This window comes from Ambystoma mexicanum, chromosome 2p (genome assembly GCF_040938575.1).
Source record: "Ambystoma mexicanum isolate Mex_15411 chromosome 2p, UKY_AmexF1_1, whole genome shotgun sequence".
Classification (NCBI taxonomy): domain Eukaryota; kingdom Metazoa; phylum Chordata; class Amphibia; order Caudata; family Ambystomatidae; genus Ambystoma; species Ambystoma mexicanum.
The window spans coordinates 338,110,712-338,126,450 of record NC_090923.1 but is presented as its reverse complement, the minus strand read 5'-3'; the positions used below and the strand labels follow the sequence as shown (position 1 = coordinate 338,126,450).

Genomic DNA, 15,739 nt, shown 5'->3' with positions numbered 1-15,739 from the left:
TATAAAGATTACCTGTGGGTTCCAGACTAGGATATGTGCGCAGCTCTGCAAGGGAGGCACCCGGCCTGCCTCCTCCCCGCCCCCTGTTCCCAGCCAGCCCGAGGGGAGGGGCGGCCCGTTCACAGAGCAGAGTCGGTCGGATGTACTGAGCGCCGCCCGGTGCCACCTGAGCCCCTTGTCTGCAGGCGCAGTCTGCGGCTCCTTTGCGCGCGTGGCCCTTGGTCGCCACTTGTCTCTTTCGTAAGCCCCCCGGATGCGCAGCCTCGCTCGGTTAGGACGAGACTCCAGCTAACACGGCGATTGCAAGCAGCCAGCAGTCCCTCGGGGAGGGGGCGCCGCAGGAAAGCACCCATCACATGCACCCCGGAGGAGAAGGCAGCCATGCAGCGAACAGGTAGGTGCCCGGCGGCATGGATGCGTTCTGTCCTCGGTTCCCACTCCCCGGGATTGTGCACTACATAGTTCACTCAATACTCACCGACACACACTCGGGACCTGGCTCTTGTATTTGGCGCTTTCTGGAAAAAAAACAATACTCTTTTAGCTGCCAAATTCCAAAGCATGTGTCTATTGTAGTCCGACACACAGTAAAGTGAAGTGTGCGCTGCGCCGGCGGGTTCCCGACCTCACGTCAAAGTGTCCGCCTAACTTTGACAGCTCAGAGCTGCGCAATGTAACGTGACCCTCTCCACAAACACCCACTACTCTGGGGTAGTTTAAGGACGCCTGCCATGCCGTTACTCGTGTGGTAAACGACGTGCACACTCGGGGGAGGAAGCTTGCCAGCTTTTTCTGCTGTTCTTTTTCAGTGTGATGACAACCATATGCTGTTTTGGGAGAAGTCACTTGCCAGCATTGTTGTGTTTTTATTGAAACATTTGGTGCTCTAATGGAGGGGAACAGGGAGCTTTGCGGATTTTCCCTACCCTGTTCTCTGTGTGATAGCACGATGTATAAAAAGAGAGACGGTGACCCCCCCCCGCCCCCCCTGGTGCGTGATAAGCATCTGCGTGATAAGTAGGATGAAGGTTGTCCCCCTTTTTGCGTTTTTTGTCCCTGTGATGTTTCTACACTGTTCTAGGCCAGGGAAGGGAAGCGTGTCAATCAAGGGCTTTATACGTGTAATAACCCCACACTGCCCAGTGACATTTGAGTGAAAGCCACCACACTGCTTTTCGAGAAGAAGCGTGGCAACCCGTTCTACAATATATTTCTGCCGGAGGGGTTGATTACTCTTTGTTTTTTGTGTGGCGGCGACGTTATTGACTGTTTTCTGTGTTATCTGTAGCTCGACACTGCCCAGTGATATGATGCTGTCAGTGACGGTCATCATTAAGTGTTTCTGTGTAATGATTGACCCGACACTGCTCCAGTAGAGTAAGCGTGTCAGCCTATGCTTCATTTTTGTTTTCCTTTGTGATGTGTAACCCAACACTGCTCCAGTAGAGAGGGTGCTCATTTTACCATGTTTAAGTCTTTCTGTGTAATGAGTGCCCCGACACTGTTGCCAACTAATGTTTTATTATTAATCTCTGGGATTAGTAACGCGACCCCGCTCCTGGAGTGGAACCTTGTCATGTCATGTTTCATTGTTGTTTCTCTGTGAGTTGAGTAACCAAGCTCACACCGCTCCAGGAGAGGAACTTGTCAGCTCATGGTTCATTGTTGGTTTTCTGTGTGATGAGTAACAAAGTCCACACTGCTCCAGGAGGGGAACTTGTCAGCTAATGCTTCATTGTTGGTTTTCTGTGTGATGACTAACCAAGTCCACACTGCTCCAGGAGGGGAACTTGTCAGCTAATGCTTCATTGTTGGTTTTCTGTGTGATGACTAACCAAGTCCACACCGCACCAGGAGGGGAACTTGTCAGCTAATGCTTCATTGTTGGTTTTCTGTGTGATGAGTAACCAAGCCCTCACCGCTCCAGGAGGGGAACTTGTCAGCTAATGCTTCATTGTTGGTTTTCTGTGTGATGAGTAACCAAGCCCTCACTGCTCCAGGAGGGGAACTTGTCAGGTCATGCTTCATTTTTGGTTTTCTATGTGATAATTAACCAAGCCAACATTGCTCTAGTTGGGGAACTTGTCAGCTAATGCAAAATTGTTGTTTTTCTGTGTGAAAAGTAACCAAGCCCACATTGCTCGGGGCGGGGGGGAATTATATTATTATGATGATATTATTTTTATAATTGTTATTTTACAACGCGCTTAATACCGAAGTGGTTTCTAAGTGCGGACCCGGATTCAAACCTGTGTTGCTCTGTGTCGTCTTGCTTCCAAGATGAGCGTGTTGTCACTGAGCTATACTACCCATGCAGGGCAGTGAAGTATGAACTTGTCAGCTCATGTTTCATTTTTGTTTTTCTGTGATGAGTAACCAAGTCCACACTGCTCCAGGAGGGGAACTTGTCAGCTAATTCTTTATTGTTGTTTTCTGTGTGATTAACCAACCACAGACTCCTCCAGGAGGGGAAACTTGCCAGCTCATGGTTCATTGTTGTTTTTCTGTGATGAGTAACCAAGTCCACACTGCTCCAGGAGGGGAACTTGTCAGCTAATTCTTTATTGTTGTTTTCTGTGTGATTAACCAACCACAGACTCCTCCAGGAGGGGAACTTGTCAGCTAATGCTTCATTGTTGTTTTTCTGTGTGAAAAGTAACCAAGCCCACATTGCTCCAGGAGGGGAACTTGTCAGCTAATTCTTTATTGTTGTTTTCTGTGTGATTAACCAACCACAGACTCCTCCAGGAGGGGAAACTTGCCAGCTCATGGTTCATTGTGGTTTTTCTGTGTGACTTGTAACCAAGCCCACACTGCCCGAGGAGGGGAACTTGTCAGCTAATGCTTCATTGTTGTTTTTCTGTGTGATGAGTAACCAAGCCCACACTGCCCCAGGAGGGGAACTTGTCAGCTCATGCTTAATTTTTGCTTTTCTGTATGATGAGTAACCAATGTTGCACTGCTCCAGGAGTGGAAACCTGTCAGGTCATGCTTCATTTTTGGTTTTCTATGTGATAATTAACCAAGCCAACATTGCTCTAGTTGGGGAACTTGTCAGCTAATGCAAAATTGTTGTTTTTCTGTGTGAAAAGTAACCAAGCCCACATTGCTCCAGGAGGGGAACTTGTCAGCTAATTCTTTATTGTTGTTTTCTGTGTGATTAACCAACCACAGACTCCTCCAGGAGGGGAAACTTGCCAGCTCATGGTTCATTGTGGTTTTTCTGTGTGACTTGTAACCAAGCCCACACTGCCCGAGGAGGGGAACTTGTCAGCTAATGCTTCATTGTTGTTTTTCTGTGTGATGAGTAACCAAGCCCACACTGCCCCAGGAGGGGAACTTGTCAGCTAATGCTTCATTGTTGTTTTTCTGTGTGATGAGTAACCAAGTCAACACTGCTCCAGGAGGGGATCTTGTCAGCTCATGCTTCATTTTTGATTTCTGTGTGATTAACCAAGCCCACACGCCCCCAGGAGGGGAAACTTGCCAGCTCCTGCTTCATTGTTGTTTTTCTGTGTGATGATTAACCCGACCCTGCGCCAGGAGAGGAAGCTTGTCAGCTCACGCTTCATTGTTTCTGCTGTGCAATGAGTATCCAAACTCATACTGCTCCAGAAGAGCAAGCTAGTCAGATCTTATTTCATTATTGTTTTTGTGTGTGATGAGTAACTAACCCCACACTGGCTCAGAAGAATAACCTTTCCAGCTAATGCTCCATTGTTTTTATCTGTGTGGTGTGTGATCTGTGTGATCATTGCTCCAATAGAGGAAGCTTGTCCCCTCATGCTTCATTGTTGATCTCTTTGATCAGTGCGTGAAATGAAAACATAGAAGTGCAGGCACTCACTATCCTAGAGTGACTACTTCCTATTGAGAAGTGCTGGTACTGTGTCTTTCACATAAAGAAGTGCAGCTATTCAGGACCGGTTAGTATCTGCCCATTTAAAGCACTGTCTGTGACAAACAATCTGATCTAAGTCCGAATAGTGTTCGTAAAAGAGCAACATTGTGGAAGGACGCCAGTAAAGGCTGCCTCCCTCGTGGTCGCTCTTTCTATCTGCCCCCTAACCCTGGTATTTTTTGCGGGGACCCCCACCCACACCCCTTCCACTAAGCGGCCCAGCAGAGCGTCTCTGCTGCCCGTCTCCCCTCCTGCATACCCCAGCTCCTTCCCCTTACCTTTGATGCTGTCACTCCATTGACGGTTGCTGCCCCACATAGCAGGGCTGCGTTGGTCTATACGTGACACTGTTTTGTGCATTGCGCTTTGGGCCTGTGGTCCTGAGACCTCAATTGGAGTAACCCGACCCTGCTTCATGAGAGGAAGCTTTTCTGTGTCATGAGTAACCAAGCCCACACTGCTCAAGGACAGGAAGCTTGTCAGTCCATTCTTTGTTGTTGTTTTTGTGTTTGATGAGTAACCAACCCCACACTGCTCTAACTGCTCCAAGAGGGAAACCTTTGCAACTCATATCTGATTGTTGTTTTTCTGTGTCATGAGTAACCAAGCCCGCACTGCTCAAGGAGAGGAAGCTTGTCAGTCCATACTTTGTTGTTGTTTTTATGTTTGATGAGTAACCAACCCCACACTGCTCCAAATGCTCCAAGAGGAAAAGCTTTGCAGCTCATACCTGATTGTTGTTTTTCTGTGTCGTGAGTAAACAAGCCCACACTGCTCGAGGAGAGGAAGCTTTCAAGCCCATATTTCATTGTTGTTTTTCTGTGTGATAAGTAACCAAACACTGCTCCATGAGACAAAACGAGTCAGATCATGCTTATCTGTCGTATTTCTGTGTCATGAGAAACCAGACACTGATTCAGTAGATGGCTTCATTGTTGTTTTTCTGTGTGATGAGTAATCCCACACGGCTCCAAAAAGGAAACGCTTGCGAGCTCATGCTTTATTATTGTTTCTGTGTGATGCGTAACCCGGCACTGCTCCAGCAGAGTAAGCTTGCCCTCTCCTGCTTTATTGTTGTTTTTTCTGTGTGACGGGTAACCCGGCACTGCTGCAGCAGAGTAAGCTTGCCATCTCCTGCTTTATTTTTGTTTTTCTGTGTGATGGGTAACCCGGCACTGCTCCAGCAGAGTAAGTTTGCCATCTCCTGCTTTATTGTTGTTTTTCTGTGTGATAGGTAACCCGCCACTGCTGCAGCAGAGTAAGCTTGCCAGCTCCTGCTTTTTCGTTGTGTTTCTGTGTGATGGGTAACCCGGCACTGCTCCAGCAGAGTAAGCTTGCCATCTCCTGCTTTATTGTTTTTCCGTGTGATGGGTAACCCGGCACTGCTCCAGCAGAGTAAGCTTGCCATCTCCTGCTTTTTCATTGTGTTCTGTGTAATGGGTAACCCGGCACTGCTCCAGCAGAGTAAGCTTGACATCTCCTGCTTTATTTTTGTTTTTCTGTGTGATGGGTAACCCGGCACTGCTCCAGCAAAGTAAGCTTGCCATCTCCTGCCTTATTGTTGTGTTTCTGTGTGATGGGTAACCCGGCACTGCTCCAGCAGAGTAAGCTTGCCATCTCCTGTTTTTTCGTTGTGTTTCTGTGTGATGGGTAACCTGGCAATGCTCCAGCAGAGTAAGCTTGCCATCTCCTGCTTTATTGTTGTTTTTCTGTGTGATGTGTAACCCGGCACTGCTCCAGCAGAGTAAGCTTGCCCTCTCCTGCTTTAATGTTGTTTTTCTGTGTGATAGGTAACCCGGCACTGCTCCAGCAGAGTAAGCTTGCCAGCTCCTGCTTTATTGTGGTTTTTTCTGTGTGATGGGTAACCCGGCACTGCTGCAGCAGAGTAAGATTGCCATCTCCTGCTTTATTGTTGTTTTTCGGTGTGATGGGTAACCCGGCACTGCTCAAGCAGAGTAAGCTTGCCATCTCCTGCTTTATTGTTGTTTTTCTGTGTGATAGGTAACCCGCCACTGCTGCAGCAGAGTGAGCTTGCCAGCTCCTGCTTTTTCTTTGTGTTTCTGTGTGATGGGTAACCCGGCACTTCTCCAGCAGAGTAAGCTTGCCATCTCCTGCTTTATTTTTGTTTTTCTGTGTGATGGGTAACCCGGCACTGCTCCAGCAGAGTAAGCGTGCCATCTCCTGCTTTTTCGTTGTGTTTCTGTGTGATGGGTAACCCGGCACTGCTCCAGCAGAGTAAGCTTGCCATCTCCTGTTTTTTGGTTGTGTTTCTGTGTGATGGTAACCCGGCACTGCTCCAGCAGAGTAAGCTTGCCATCTCCTGCTTTATTGTTGTTTTTCTGTGTGATGCGTAACCCGGCACTGCTCCAGCAGAGTAAGCTTGCCCTCTCCTGCTTTATTGTTGTTTTTCTGTGTGATAGGTAACCCGGCACTGCTCCAGCAGAGTAAGCTTGCCAGCTCCTGCTTTATTGTGGTTTTTTCTGTGTGATGGGTAACCCGGCACTGCTGCAGCAGAGTGAGCTTGCCATCTCCTGCTTTATTGTTGTTTTTCTGTGTGATGGGTAACCCGGGACTGCTCCAGCAGAGTAAGCTTGCCATCTCCTGCTTTTTCGTTGTGGTCTGTGTAATGGGTAACCCGGCACTGCTCCAGCAGAGTAAGCTTGTCATCTCCTGCTTTATTGATCTTTTTTCTGTATGATGGGTAACCCGGCACTGTTCCAGCAGAGTAAGCATGCCATCCCCTGCTTTTTCGTTGTATTCTGTGTGATGTGTAACCCGGCACTGCTCCAGCAGAGTAAGCTTGCCATCTCCTGCTTTATTGTTGTTTTTCTGTGTGATGGATAACCCGGCACTGCTCCAGCAGAGTAAGCTTGCCATCTCCTGCTTTATTGTTGTTTTTCTGTGTGATAGGTAACCCGCCACTGCTGCAGCAGGGTAAGCTTGCCAGCTCCTGCTTTTTTGTTGTGTTTCTGTGTGATGTGTAACCCGGCACTGCTCCAGCAGAGTAAGCTTGCCACCTCCTGCTTTATTGTTTTTCTGTGTGATAGGTAACCCGCCACTGCTGCAGCAGAGTAAGCTTGCCAGCTCCTGCTTTTTCGTTGTGTTTCTGTGTGATGGGTATCCCGCACTGCTCCAGCAGAGTAAGCTTGCTATCTCCTGCTTTTTTGTTGTGTTTCTGTGTGATGGGTAACCCGGCACTGCTCCAGCAAAGTAAGCTTGCCATCTCCTGCCTTATTGTTGTGTTTCTGTGTGATGGGTAACCCGGCACTGCTCCAGCAGAGTAAGCTTGCCATCTCCTGTTTTTTCGTTGTGTTTCTGTGTGATGGGTAACCCGGCACTGCTCCAGCAGAGTAAGCTTGCCACCTCCTGCTTTTAGTTGTGTTTCTGTGTGATGGTTAACCCGGCACTGCTCCAGCCGAGTAAGCTTGCCACCTCCTGCTTTTTCGTTGTGTTTCTGTGTGATGGGTAACTCGGCATTGCTCCATGGAGGAAGCTTGAGATCTCATGCGTCCAAATTTTTCTCTATAATAGGTAGCCAGATGCACTGCTTCAAAAGAGGGAAGAGGCAGCGTGCCCACCCCATCCCCAACAGTACTTCTCTTTGCACAGAATCCCTTCACTGGTAGCAGCAGCGGTGCAGAAAAGCCCCCTCACGACTGTGTATCACATGGGCTGCAGAATGTGCTGCACTCTCGGAGACCAGTAACTCTGGGTGACCAAGTCAGTCAGAAAATCTTACCAGGACCCAGGAGCTCCCCGTCCCAATGCACCCAACTCTCTCTCTCGCAGCTTCCAGTAGAAACAAGTCAAAGCTTGACATAGCTATGCAGCTTCTCCTAAAGGCACCTTTTGAAATGCAAAACCTAGCAGACATTCCCACCAGCAAAAACTGGGTAAAGCTCGTCATATCTATGCCGCTTCTCCTTTAGGCACCTTTTGAAGCGCAAAACCTTGTTGGCATTCCCACCAGCAAAACTGGGCAAAGCTCGCCAGAGCTATGCAGCTTCTCCTATAGGCACCTCTTGAAGCGCAAAAGCTAGTTGCCATTCCCACCAGCAAAAACTGGGTAAAGCGCAACACAGCTATGCAGCTTCTCCTTTAGGTACAGTTTGAAGTGCAAAACCTAGTTGGCAGTTCCACCAGCAAAACTGGGCAAAGCTCGTCACAGCTATGCAGCTTCTCAGGCACGTTTTGAAGCACAAGACCTAGCAGACATTTCCACCAGCAAAACTGGGCAAAGCTCTCCATAGCTATGCAGCTTCTCCTATATGCACCCTTTGAAGCGCAAAACCTACTAGACATTCCCACCAGCAAAACTGGACCAAACTCGCCACAGCTATGCAACTGCTCCTAAAGTCATCTTTTGAAGTGCAAAACCTAGTAGACATTCCCATCAGCAAAACTGGGCAAAGATTGTCACAGCTGTGCAGCTTCTCCTATAGGCACCGTTTGAAGCACAAAAACTAGTAGACTTTCCCACCAGCAAAACTGGGCAAAGCTCGCCATAGCTATGCTGCTTCTCCTATAGGCACCTTTTGAAGTATGATATGATATGATATTTTATTTATATCGCACCCATACACAAGTGTTTCCAGGTGCGACGTACAAAACCCTGTAGACATTCCCACCAGCAAAACTGGGCAAAGCTTGTCACAGCTATGCAGCTTCTCCTATAGGCACCGGTTGAAGCGCAAAACCTAGTAGACATTTATGCCAGCAAAACTGGACAAACTTCGCCACAGCTATGCAACTTCTCCTATAGGCACCCTTTTGAAGCGCAAAACACAGTGGGCATTCCCTCAAGCAATCCGAAGGTGTTTTCTTTGGGTCTGTCATCAATTATACATTCGGGGATTACAGTTTTGATGATTTGATGTCATTGAATTGTGTATGGTATAATGCATCTTATTTTTAAATTGATGTAATCATGGTGGCTCCTTTGAGAACAGGGGGCAACCAGACGTGGTCTCCGTGCTCACTGTGCTCAGAGAGGCACAGCTTCACCTCACTGATGAGGCCCAACAAGGCTGAAACACGTGTATGGGGTTGCTGTCGGTGTTCAGAGAGGAATTGCCATAGCATTTCGGTGCTGGACTGCCCATATGGGCTGGACAAAGACTGATATGCAAATGGATATTTCCCATCTGTGAAAGGTACAGTGAGCAAAAAGCCTGTGCTGCAAACTTTCATCTCAGAACAAGTTATCATGCCATGTTCTTTCTGGAGAGGAGCGCCTGCTACCTTTTGTGAAATAATCATGGTGGCTCCTTTGAGAACAGCAACAGACAATGGGCCTCATTACAACCCAGGCATTAAGGGATTAACAGCGCCGTCGGCGCCGTTAACCCTTAACGCCTGATTACCATTTTAACGCCTGCTCTTAGCAGGCGTTAAAATGCAAGGCGCTAACCCGCTTTGGTGCTAATTACGGCACCGTAATTTACGGTGCCGTAATTAGCGCCTTCCCCACTCCCATTATGCCCTATGGGGCAAAAATGGGAATGGGGAAGGGTAAATGGGGAATGGGGATTTACCGCCCCACTCACCTTGGAATGGGGCGGTAAATCCGCCATCCACCATGGTGTAAACAGAGTTTACACCATGGTGGTAAAGTAGGGAACTTACCGCCTGGGTTGTAATGAGGCCCAATATGTAAGAAGGTCACACAGCCCCCAAAATGAGCAATTACATTGACTTCTAGTGGGAGCTAAAATGACGTATAATGACTTATAAAATTGTTTGAATGACTTACAAAATTATTTCAATTCAGTAAGAAAATATGTTGCCATGCACATTATGAGGTTTTTAGTATTGTTTCAGAAAAGTTCCAAGAAGCTACTTATAAGATTATAATACGTCCTCTTTGTGTAAAATGGTATAGTGGTAAGCAAGCCTATGAAAAGCAGTCGATTTAGCACCTTGTTCAGCTCTTTACAGAAGGCACAATTAGCCTCATGGTAACTATATGAGTCTCATTTACTAGCGTGACCTAAATAGCATGCATAAGTAGCAATGCTTCTTAGATTCCGCCTCATTTTATTGACTTTCATGGCAAAGTGGGGCTGCGAAGTAGAAGTACTGATTCGGCTCCCCCCCAACCCCCCCAATCAGTTGGATTCCCAGGGAATGAGTCTGCTTTTCAAACCTGTGAAAAGCAGGAGGATTGCATAGAAATCCATTGTAAATGTGGCCCAGCATGCATGCATGGCAGGCAGGTTTTACACAATCTGCTCTGCCACGTGCAAAGGAGGACGGTGATGTCACCTGTTTTTACTATTTCTTTTTGCATTTTGGAGTGCAATTGATAAGGGGGCCTTTCTGCCCCTAAGTAAAACTGGGACACGTTCCCTCTGTGCAATGTAAACAGTTTTAGAAAACGACCTCCAGTGTAAACCTGGCGTGCTGTGGAAGCGTGCAAGCAGCAGCCACATGGCTTTTGACTCTGCATTAAAGTGATATGCAGTGTGAGGAGTGCGACCGACTGCCGACGAAGAATGCAGTGTAAGAGCATGCAGAGTAAGTTTAAAGAGCACTCACAATAAGTTACTCAGGTAACCATTTGCTGAGATCTGCCTAATGCGTTTCTAGGTTTCAGTGCAAAGAAAACATTGGGGACAGGTTTGCTACTGAACACAACTCATGTCAAGCAATGTGAAATGACTGAAACAATATAAAATGACTGAAACGATGTGAAATGACTGAAACGATGTGAAATGACCGAAACGATATGAAATGACCGAAACGATGTGAAATGACCGAAACGATATGAAATGACTAAGTGTGGATTCAGCTGTTTTGACCTCTAAGCCTTTTAATTATTGATGGTAGGGTCAATTCGTGTACCCATCCTGAGCTAGCTCATTGACATCGCTCATTTTCTTACTGTTCGCAATCACATTTCATTTTTAGATATTTTACCACGATTTTTAATATTTAAGCACATCTCTGAAGCAATGGACAACTGACCAACAAGGGGACTGTTAAGTGTTCACTCTGAAGGACGTGGAGAGATGGATAGAAATGGGTACAGGCATGCAAGATAGGTTGCGGTGGCAAATGCAGGTGAAGTCTTTAATTTGCTTTTGGATGCACAGCTGTGCTCCCATTGACGCTATATCCTAGAGAGTTTCTCACAATCTGACCTTCCTAAAGCCCCTTCGCATGCATTACCGATTCCCGCTCCTGCCTTTGTTTTCTGTGTGAGAGGGAGCAAAGTGTGTCTGTTACCTTTTAATCCCAGCACGAGACTGCCATGGCGCATGTCATCAAGCAACTGCTCCCACATTGTTTTCCGCCATTTCTGTTTCCCACAGAAGGCCCCAAAGACAGACAGTCATTAAACTTCCAATATTTTCCATGCCCTTTTCAATGCCAATGTTTATTGGCTTTAGGAAGGCAACTCTGGATTGAATGCCTCTTTGTTTATCTCCAGGATCCCACACTTGGGATGAGGTCACTGCATTTTATTTGCAAATAATCCGCAGAGAATGTCCACCATACAAAGATGCCCTTACTGTATGGGGGGCCACAGCATAAATAAAGAGGTTCCCAGTTGATAGCAGCCAATAGCAGCCTGGCAAGGTAACATGGGCCGGCTCCCCGCCATAATAAGAAGGCCATTAGTGGTGTTGGAAAGGGACACAGCAGTATACACATGTCATCTAAATGCAAGAGCCGTGTGTACAGCCTTCGGGTTATCGATATGCTCTGTGTTTCCTACCAGGGACACAGAAAATCCTAATTAAAAGTCTACCCAACCATCCTGTATATAAAGAAAATGGTGAATTTAGTGCTGAACTATTCTGATTTCGAAACTGAGAAGCAGAATTTGAGCATAATGCACTTGACAGGGTTGAACAAAAGAAACATCTTCTCTACACTTTTGTGTCTCTCTTGGACATTTCTAAAATAGTTCTTCCTTTGCTAATTGAACAAAGAAAAAAGAGGATTCAAAACTCAAGCTGGTTTTCTTTTTGATTTTGTATTTTAAGCGTTTTCCTTTGAACAACTACTTTTGGATTTAATGTAATGTTTTTTTGATTCTTGATTCCTGACTTCTGTCCCCTACTTTAATGACTTTCCTGTTTGTCTTTTGGGGCATTTTGACCTTGTTCCTTTAAAAAATTAATTTTTATTATTTTTTTTAATCCGGGGTAGAACCCTAGACCTGCCCACATCTGTCTCCCAGTGTTTTAAAATTCACTTGTGATTCAGTGAAATCAGATGCGTTTGCGGAAGCTGTGTTTTAAAAAACGGTACTGTTCAATTGAAATCTTTCCTGAGAGCCATTCCTAGGAGACTCAACCTGATCACCTTTAAATGCTGCATGCAGCCATATGCACTGTGCCTATTGATGTGGTCATAGTGTGCGCGAGACTAGAATTAAAATCGAAACTCAGTGCACATTATTAAATAGAACAGAAACCACGTCTGGCCGTGTACTGATCACCACCATAGGATGCTCACCCACCTTCATGCTAGCTCACTGAACTGCATCTCTTCTCTTGTGTTTAAATCCATCTCTGTGGTAGACCTCCCTACCCCACCTGCTTGAATCTATCTCCTGATACCTCTCCTGCTTCCACGCTACAAACCAAACCTTTCCTCAACCTATCCTTCACCGCTCCATCCTGTGCTGTCTCGTGCTTTCACTCCTTCACCTGTACCGGCACCCTATGACTGGAACTCTCGTCTCTCTGAAATTAAAGACATTCCAAGGTGACTGGGATCCACATCGGTCCTTGGAAACACACACCTCTCTCATAACTGCGGCTTAGAATGCTGTGAACCCTGCCCCCCATTTGTTCCCATCTGCACTTGCCATTGGATTGCATGTCTGTATAAAGCTGTTATTATTAAATATGAATGTAAAGTCTGTGTTTCCCTGCCTCCATGCTATGTTTCCAGTTGCTGCATTGCTGTTAGCTAGTTTAATGTATTACCTACTTTATCCTGATATATGATATGATATTTATAACGCGCTTAACACCCAGAGGTTTCTAAGCACGGACCCGGGGATCGCACCTGTGTTTCTCCGTGTCGTCTTGCTTCCAAGGCGAGCACGTTGCCACTGAGCTATCGTCCCGAGTGTGTAAATGTTTTTAACACGCCCATCAATTGGAGTGGTCCAGCCATCCACATGCCCACTGTGTGCTGCTTCCAGGAAAAATCACTTTCCATTTTCAACACATGTAAATAAATAGACGAGGCAAAGCTGGAAGGGTAATCATACCTGGTGCTGCAGAGGTCTGCTGCCCCCGATGCACGACCCTTCCATGCCACATTCCATGAAAATGCAAACCATGCAAAATGCAACGAGTGCTGAGTAATGTGACTGCCAGCAGTGGTGCGGGGGAGAGAAGTGCATCGGTGCATGTCACCCGTGGGAGTCCAGCATGCAGTAGATACCAAGTTAAATAAGCCAAGACAAGGCCAACGTGTGTGATAACTGGAGAGTGCTTCTCGCAAGCATGTTATTCAATCAAGATGTACAGTGCACTTTCCACAAGTGTGATATTTGACAATGTGTGAGGGTGAAGAGAGGTAGTGCATTTTCCACAAGCGTGATACTTGACAAAAAGTGAGGGTGAAGAGATGTAGTGCTCTTTCCACAAGAGTGGTATTAGACAATATGTGAGGGTGAAGAGATTTAGTGCTCTTTCCACAAGAGTGGTATTTGACAATGAGCGGTGATGAAGAGAGGTAGTGTACTTTACACAAATGTGATATTTGACAATTAGTGGTGGTGAAGATGTGCAGTGCAGTTTCCACAAGCGTGATATTTAACAATGAGCGGTAGTGAAGTGGGGTAGTGCACTTTTAACAAGGGTCATATTTGACAGTGAATAGAGATGTAGAGGTGTAGTGTTCTTTCCACAGGCGTGATATTTGACAATGAGTGGTGGTGAAGAGAGGCAGTGCATTTTCCACCAGCATGATATTCGACAATGAGTGGTGGTGGAAAGGTTAGTGCCCTTTCCACAAGCATGATATTTGATGGAGATGTGCATTTACTGTAGATGCGATATTGAATCAACTGGCCACTCTGCCCTAGCTCTGTGTGTGATTTTTACAGATGGGTATAGCCCACGGGCTTAGAGTACAATGACTGCTTAAGAGGGCAGTGTATGATATCTGGTGGGAGTTGTAATATCCTTGCTAAGAATGTGATATTTAATCAAATGCGGGGATGGACTTACTATGTGAGTGATGCTCGGAGAAGAAGGACATTGCACTGGATATGACTCTGGTATTTGTTTACTGTGTTTACTGAAGATGGAAGGTGTATTAGATGTGTGTGTGATATTTCATGGCCTGGAGTAGTCTGTGAGGGTGATATCTGGTCCCTTTTCAAAGCAGATGTACATTTTCTACAGTAATCGGAAAGCTGTCAATACAGCCAGATAACAAGTCTAGGCCAGATTAGTCTTCAGCTTAAATGTTAATGGGCTAAACGCACGAGTGACTGTGGAAACCCATTTGGTATTTGATGACAATCAAATACACAACTTGGCTACTCCGGATGAGTGACTAAAGCAAATAATTCTCCTATCCTAGGCACTGCCATGTTTCTATTAGATCATGCAATTCACATTTACAAACAAAAGACTACTCTAAATGGAAGCTAGGCATGTCACAGTATTGTACATCTATGGTCCCAAGGCAGATATTACCAGTCAAACATCAGGTGGACATATATTAAAATACTACGATGGCCATTGATGGTCCGGAGGAAGTAAGATTCGTATGTAATTCGGTATTTCTCGCACTCATATTCTCAAATTCCAGCTTTCACTGAATGTCTATGCAGAATCATGGCAATAGTGATTCCCAATCGCAAATGGGCACGCGTGTCAGGTGCTGGCCGTCAAAAAACCTTTATAAACCGACTCATTTGCCATCCCCCCAAAAAATGCAAGAAATGGGGCTGCTTAATTTTCGTTTGTCATCTTAGCCTTTTTTATTTCCTTTTATTAAGATCTTTTAAGTACCAAATGCTAAGTCATAAAATTGATATCTATATATATATCTATATATATATGTTCCAGGGTTGGCGATAGAGAGCCGGTCGTTATGGTTTTGTTGCTCTCCTATAGGAAAAGGCGCTATTGTGTGGCTTATAATTTGAGTGCCATTCAATCAATCTCCGGGAAATTTCTCTCAATAAATATAAATCCAACTCTGAAACGTTGTGCTCTTTTGTCAATAGGGGAGCAAACTTGTAGGGCGGACCCCATATTTTGGAAATGTCTATACCTGACAATGATAATTTTTCTGTCTCGCCTACATCCCGAACTGCTGGATGGATTGGTGGACAATTTTCGTGAGGGGCAGCAGTCTGGCCTGAAGTGCGTTCCTGCAAATTTGTTTTAAAACTTTTTTTTAAAAAACTGGCCCAAAAACCACTTAGTGATGTTTGGGTACTTGCTGGTGTCTGTGTGCGTGGAGGCTCTAAGGGAAATGGATTTGCTAGTTAGGAAGCATGGCATGTGATTGGTTGGGGGCCTGCCAACTTAAAACAAGCTTCCATTGTGGTGTGCAGACCTTTTCACTGCAAAAGACCTTTCCAGTTGTTTTGCTGTTTTTACACCACTCTGGGACCCCGCACACCATGGTTTGGGTGGTCCCAGAGGGGTGGAATATGTCCCAAAAACTTGATCTTACTCCAAGATTCACTGACCCAGAAGTGGCTCTCAGACGTGGTTTACATACCCGCAATGGCAGGGATCACATAGGGGTGAAATATGCCCTGCAAAGTGTAGGAAAAGGCCAGAAAATCATTTGTTTCTCGTAATCTGAGCTCTGGTCCCCGAACTTTCCTGCACATAATAATGTTAT

The 15,739-nt window shown here is 46.0% G+C and overlaps 1 protein-coding gene across 1 annotated transcript in view; it reads left to right on the top strand.

Annotated features, from left to right (window-relative positions):
- Positions 1 to 238: 238 nt before the first annotated feature.
- ARHGEF3 (Rho guanine nucleotide exchange factor 3) overlaps positions 239 to 15,739 on the top strand; it is a 1,464,987-nt gene continuing 1,449,486 nt past the window's right edge. Inside the window, exon 1 of the mRNA XM_069643668.1 lies at positions 239 to 394. Coding sequence (XP_069499769.1) covers positions 357 to 394 — 38 coding nt within the window. The 5' untranslated portion in view covers positions 239 to 356. The remainder of the gene's footprint in view (positions 395 to 15,739) is intronic.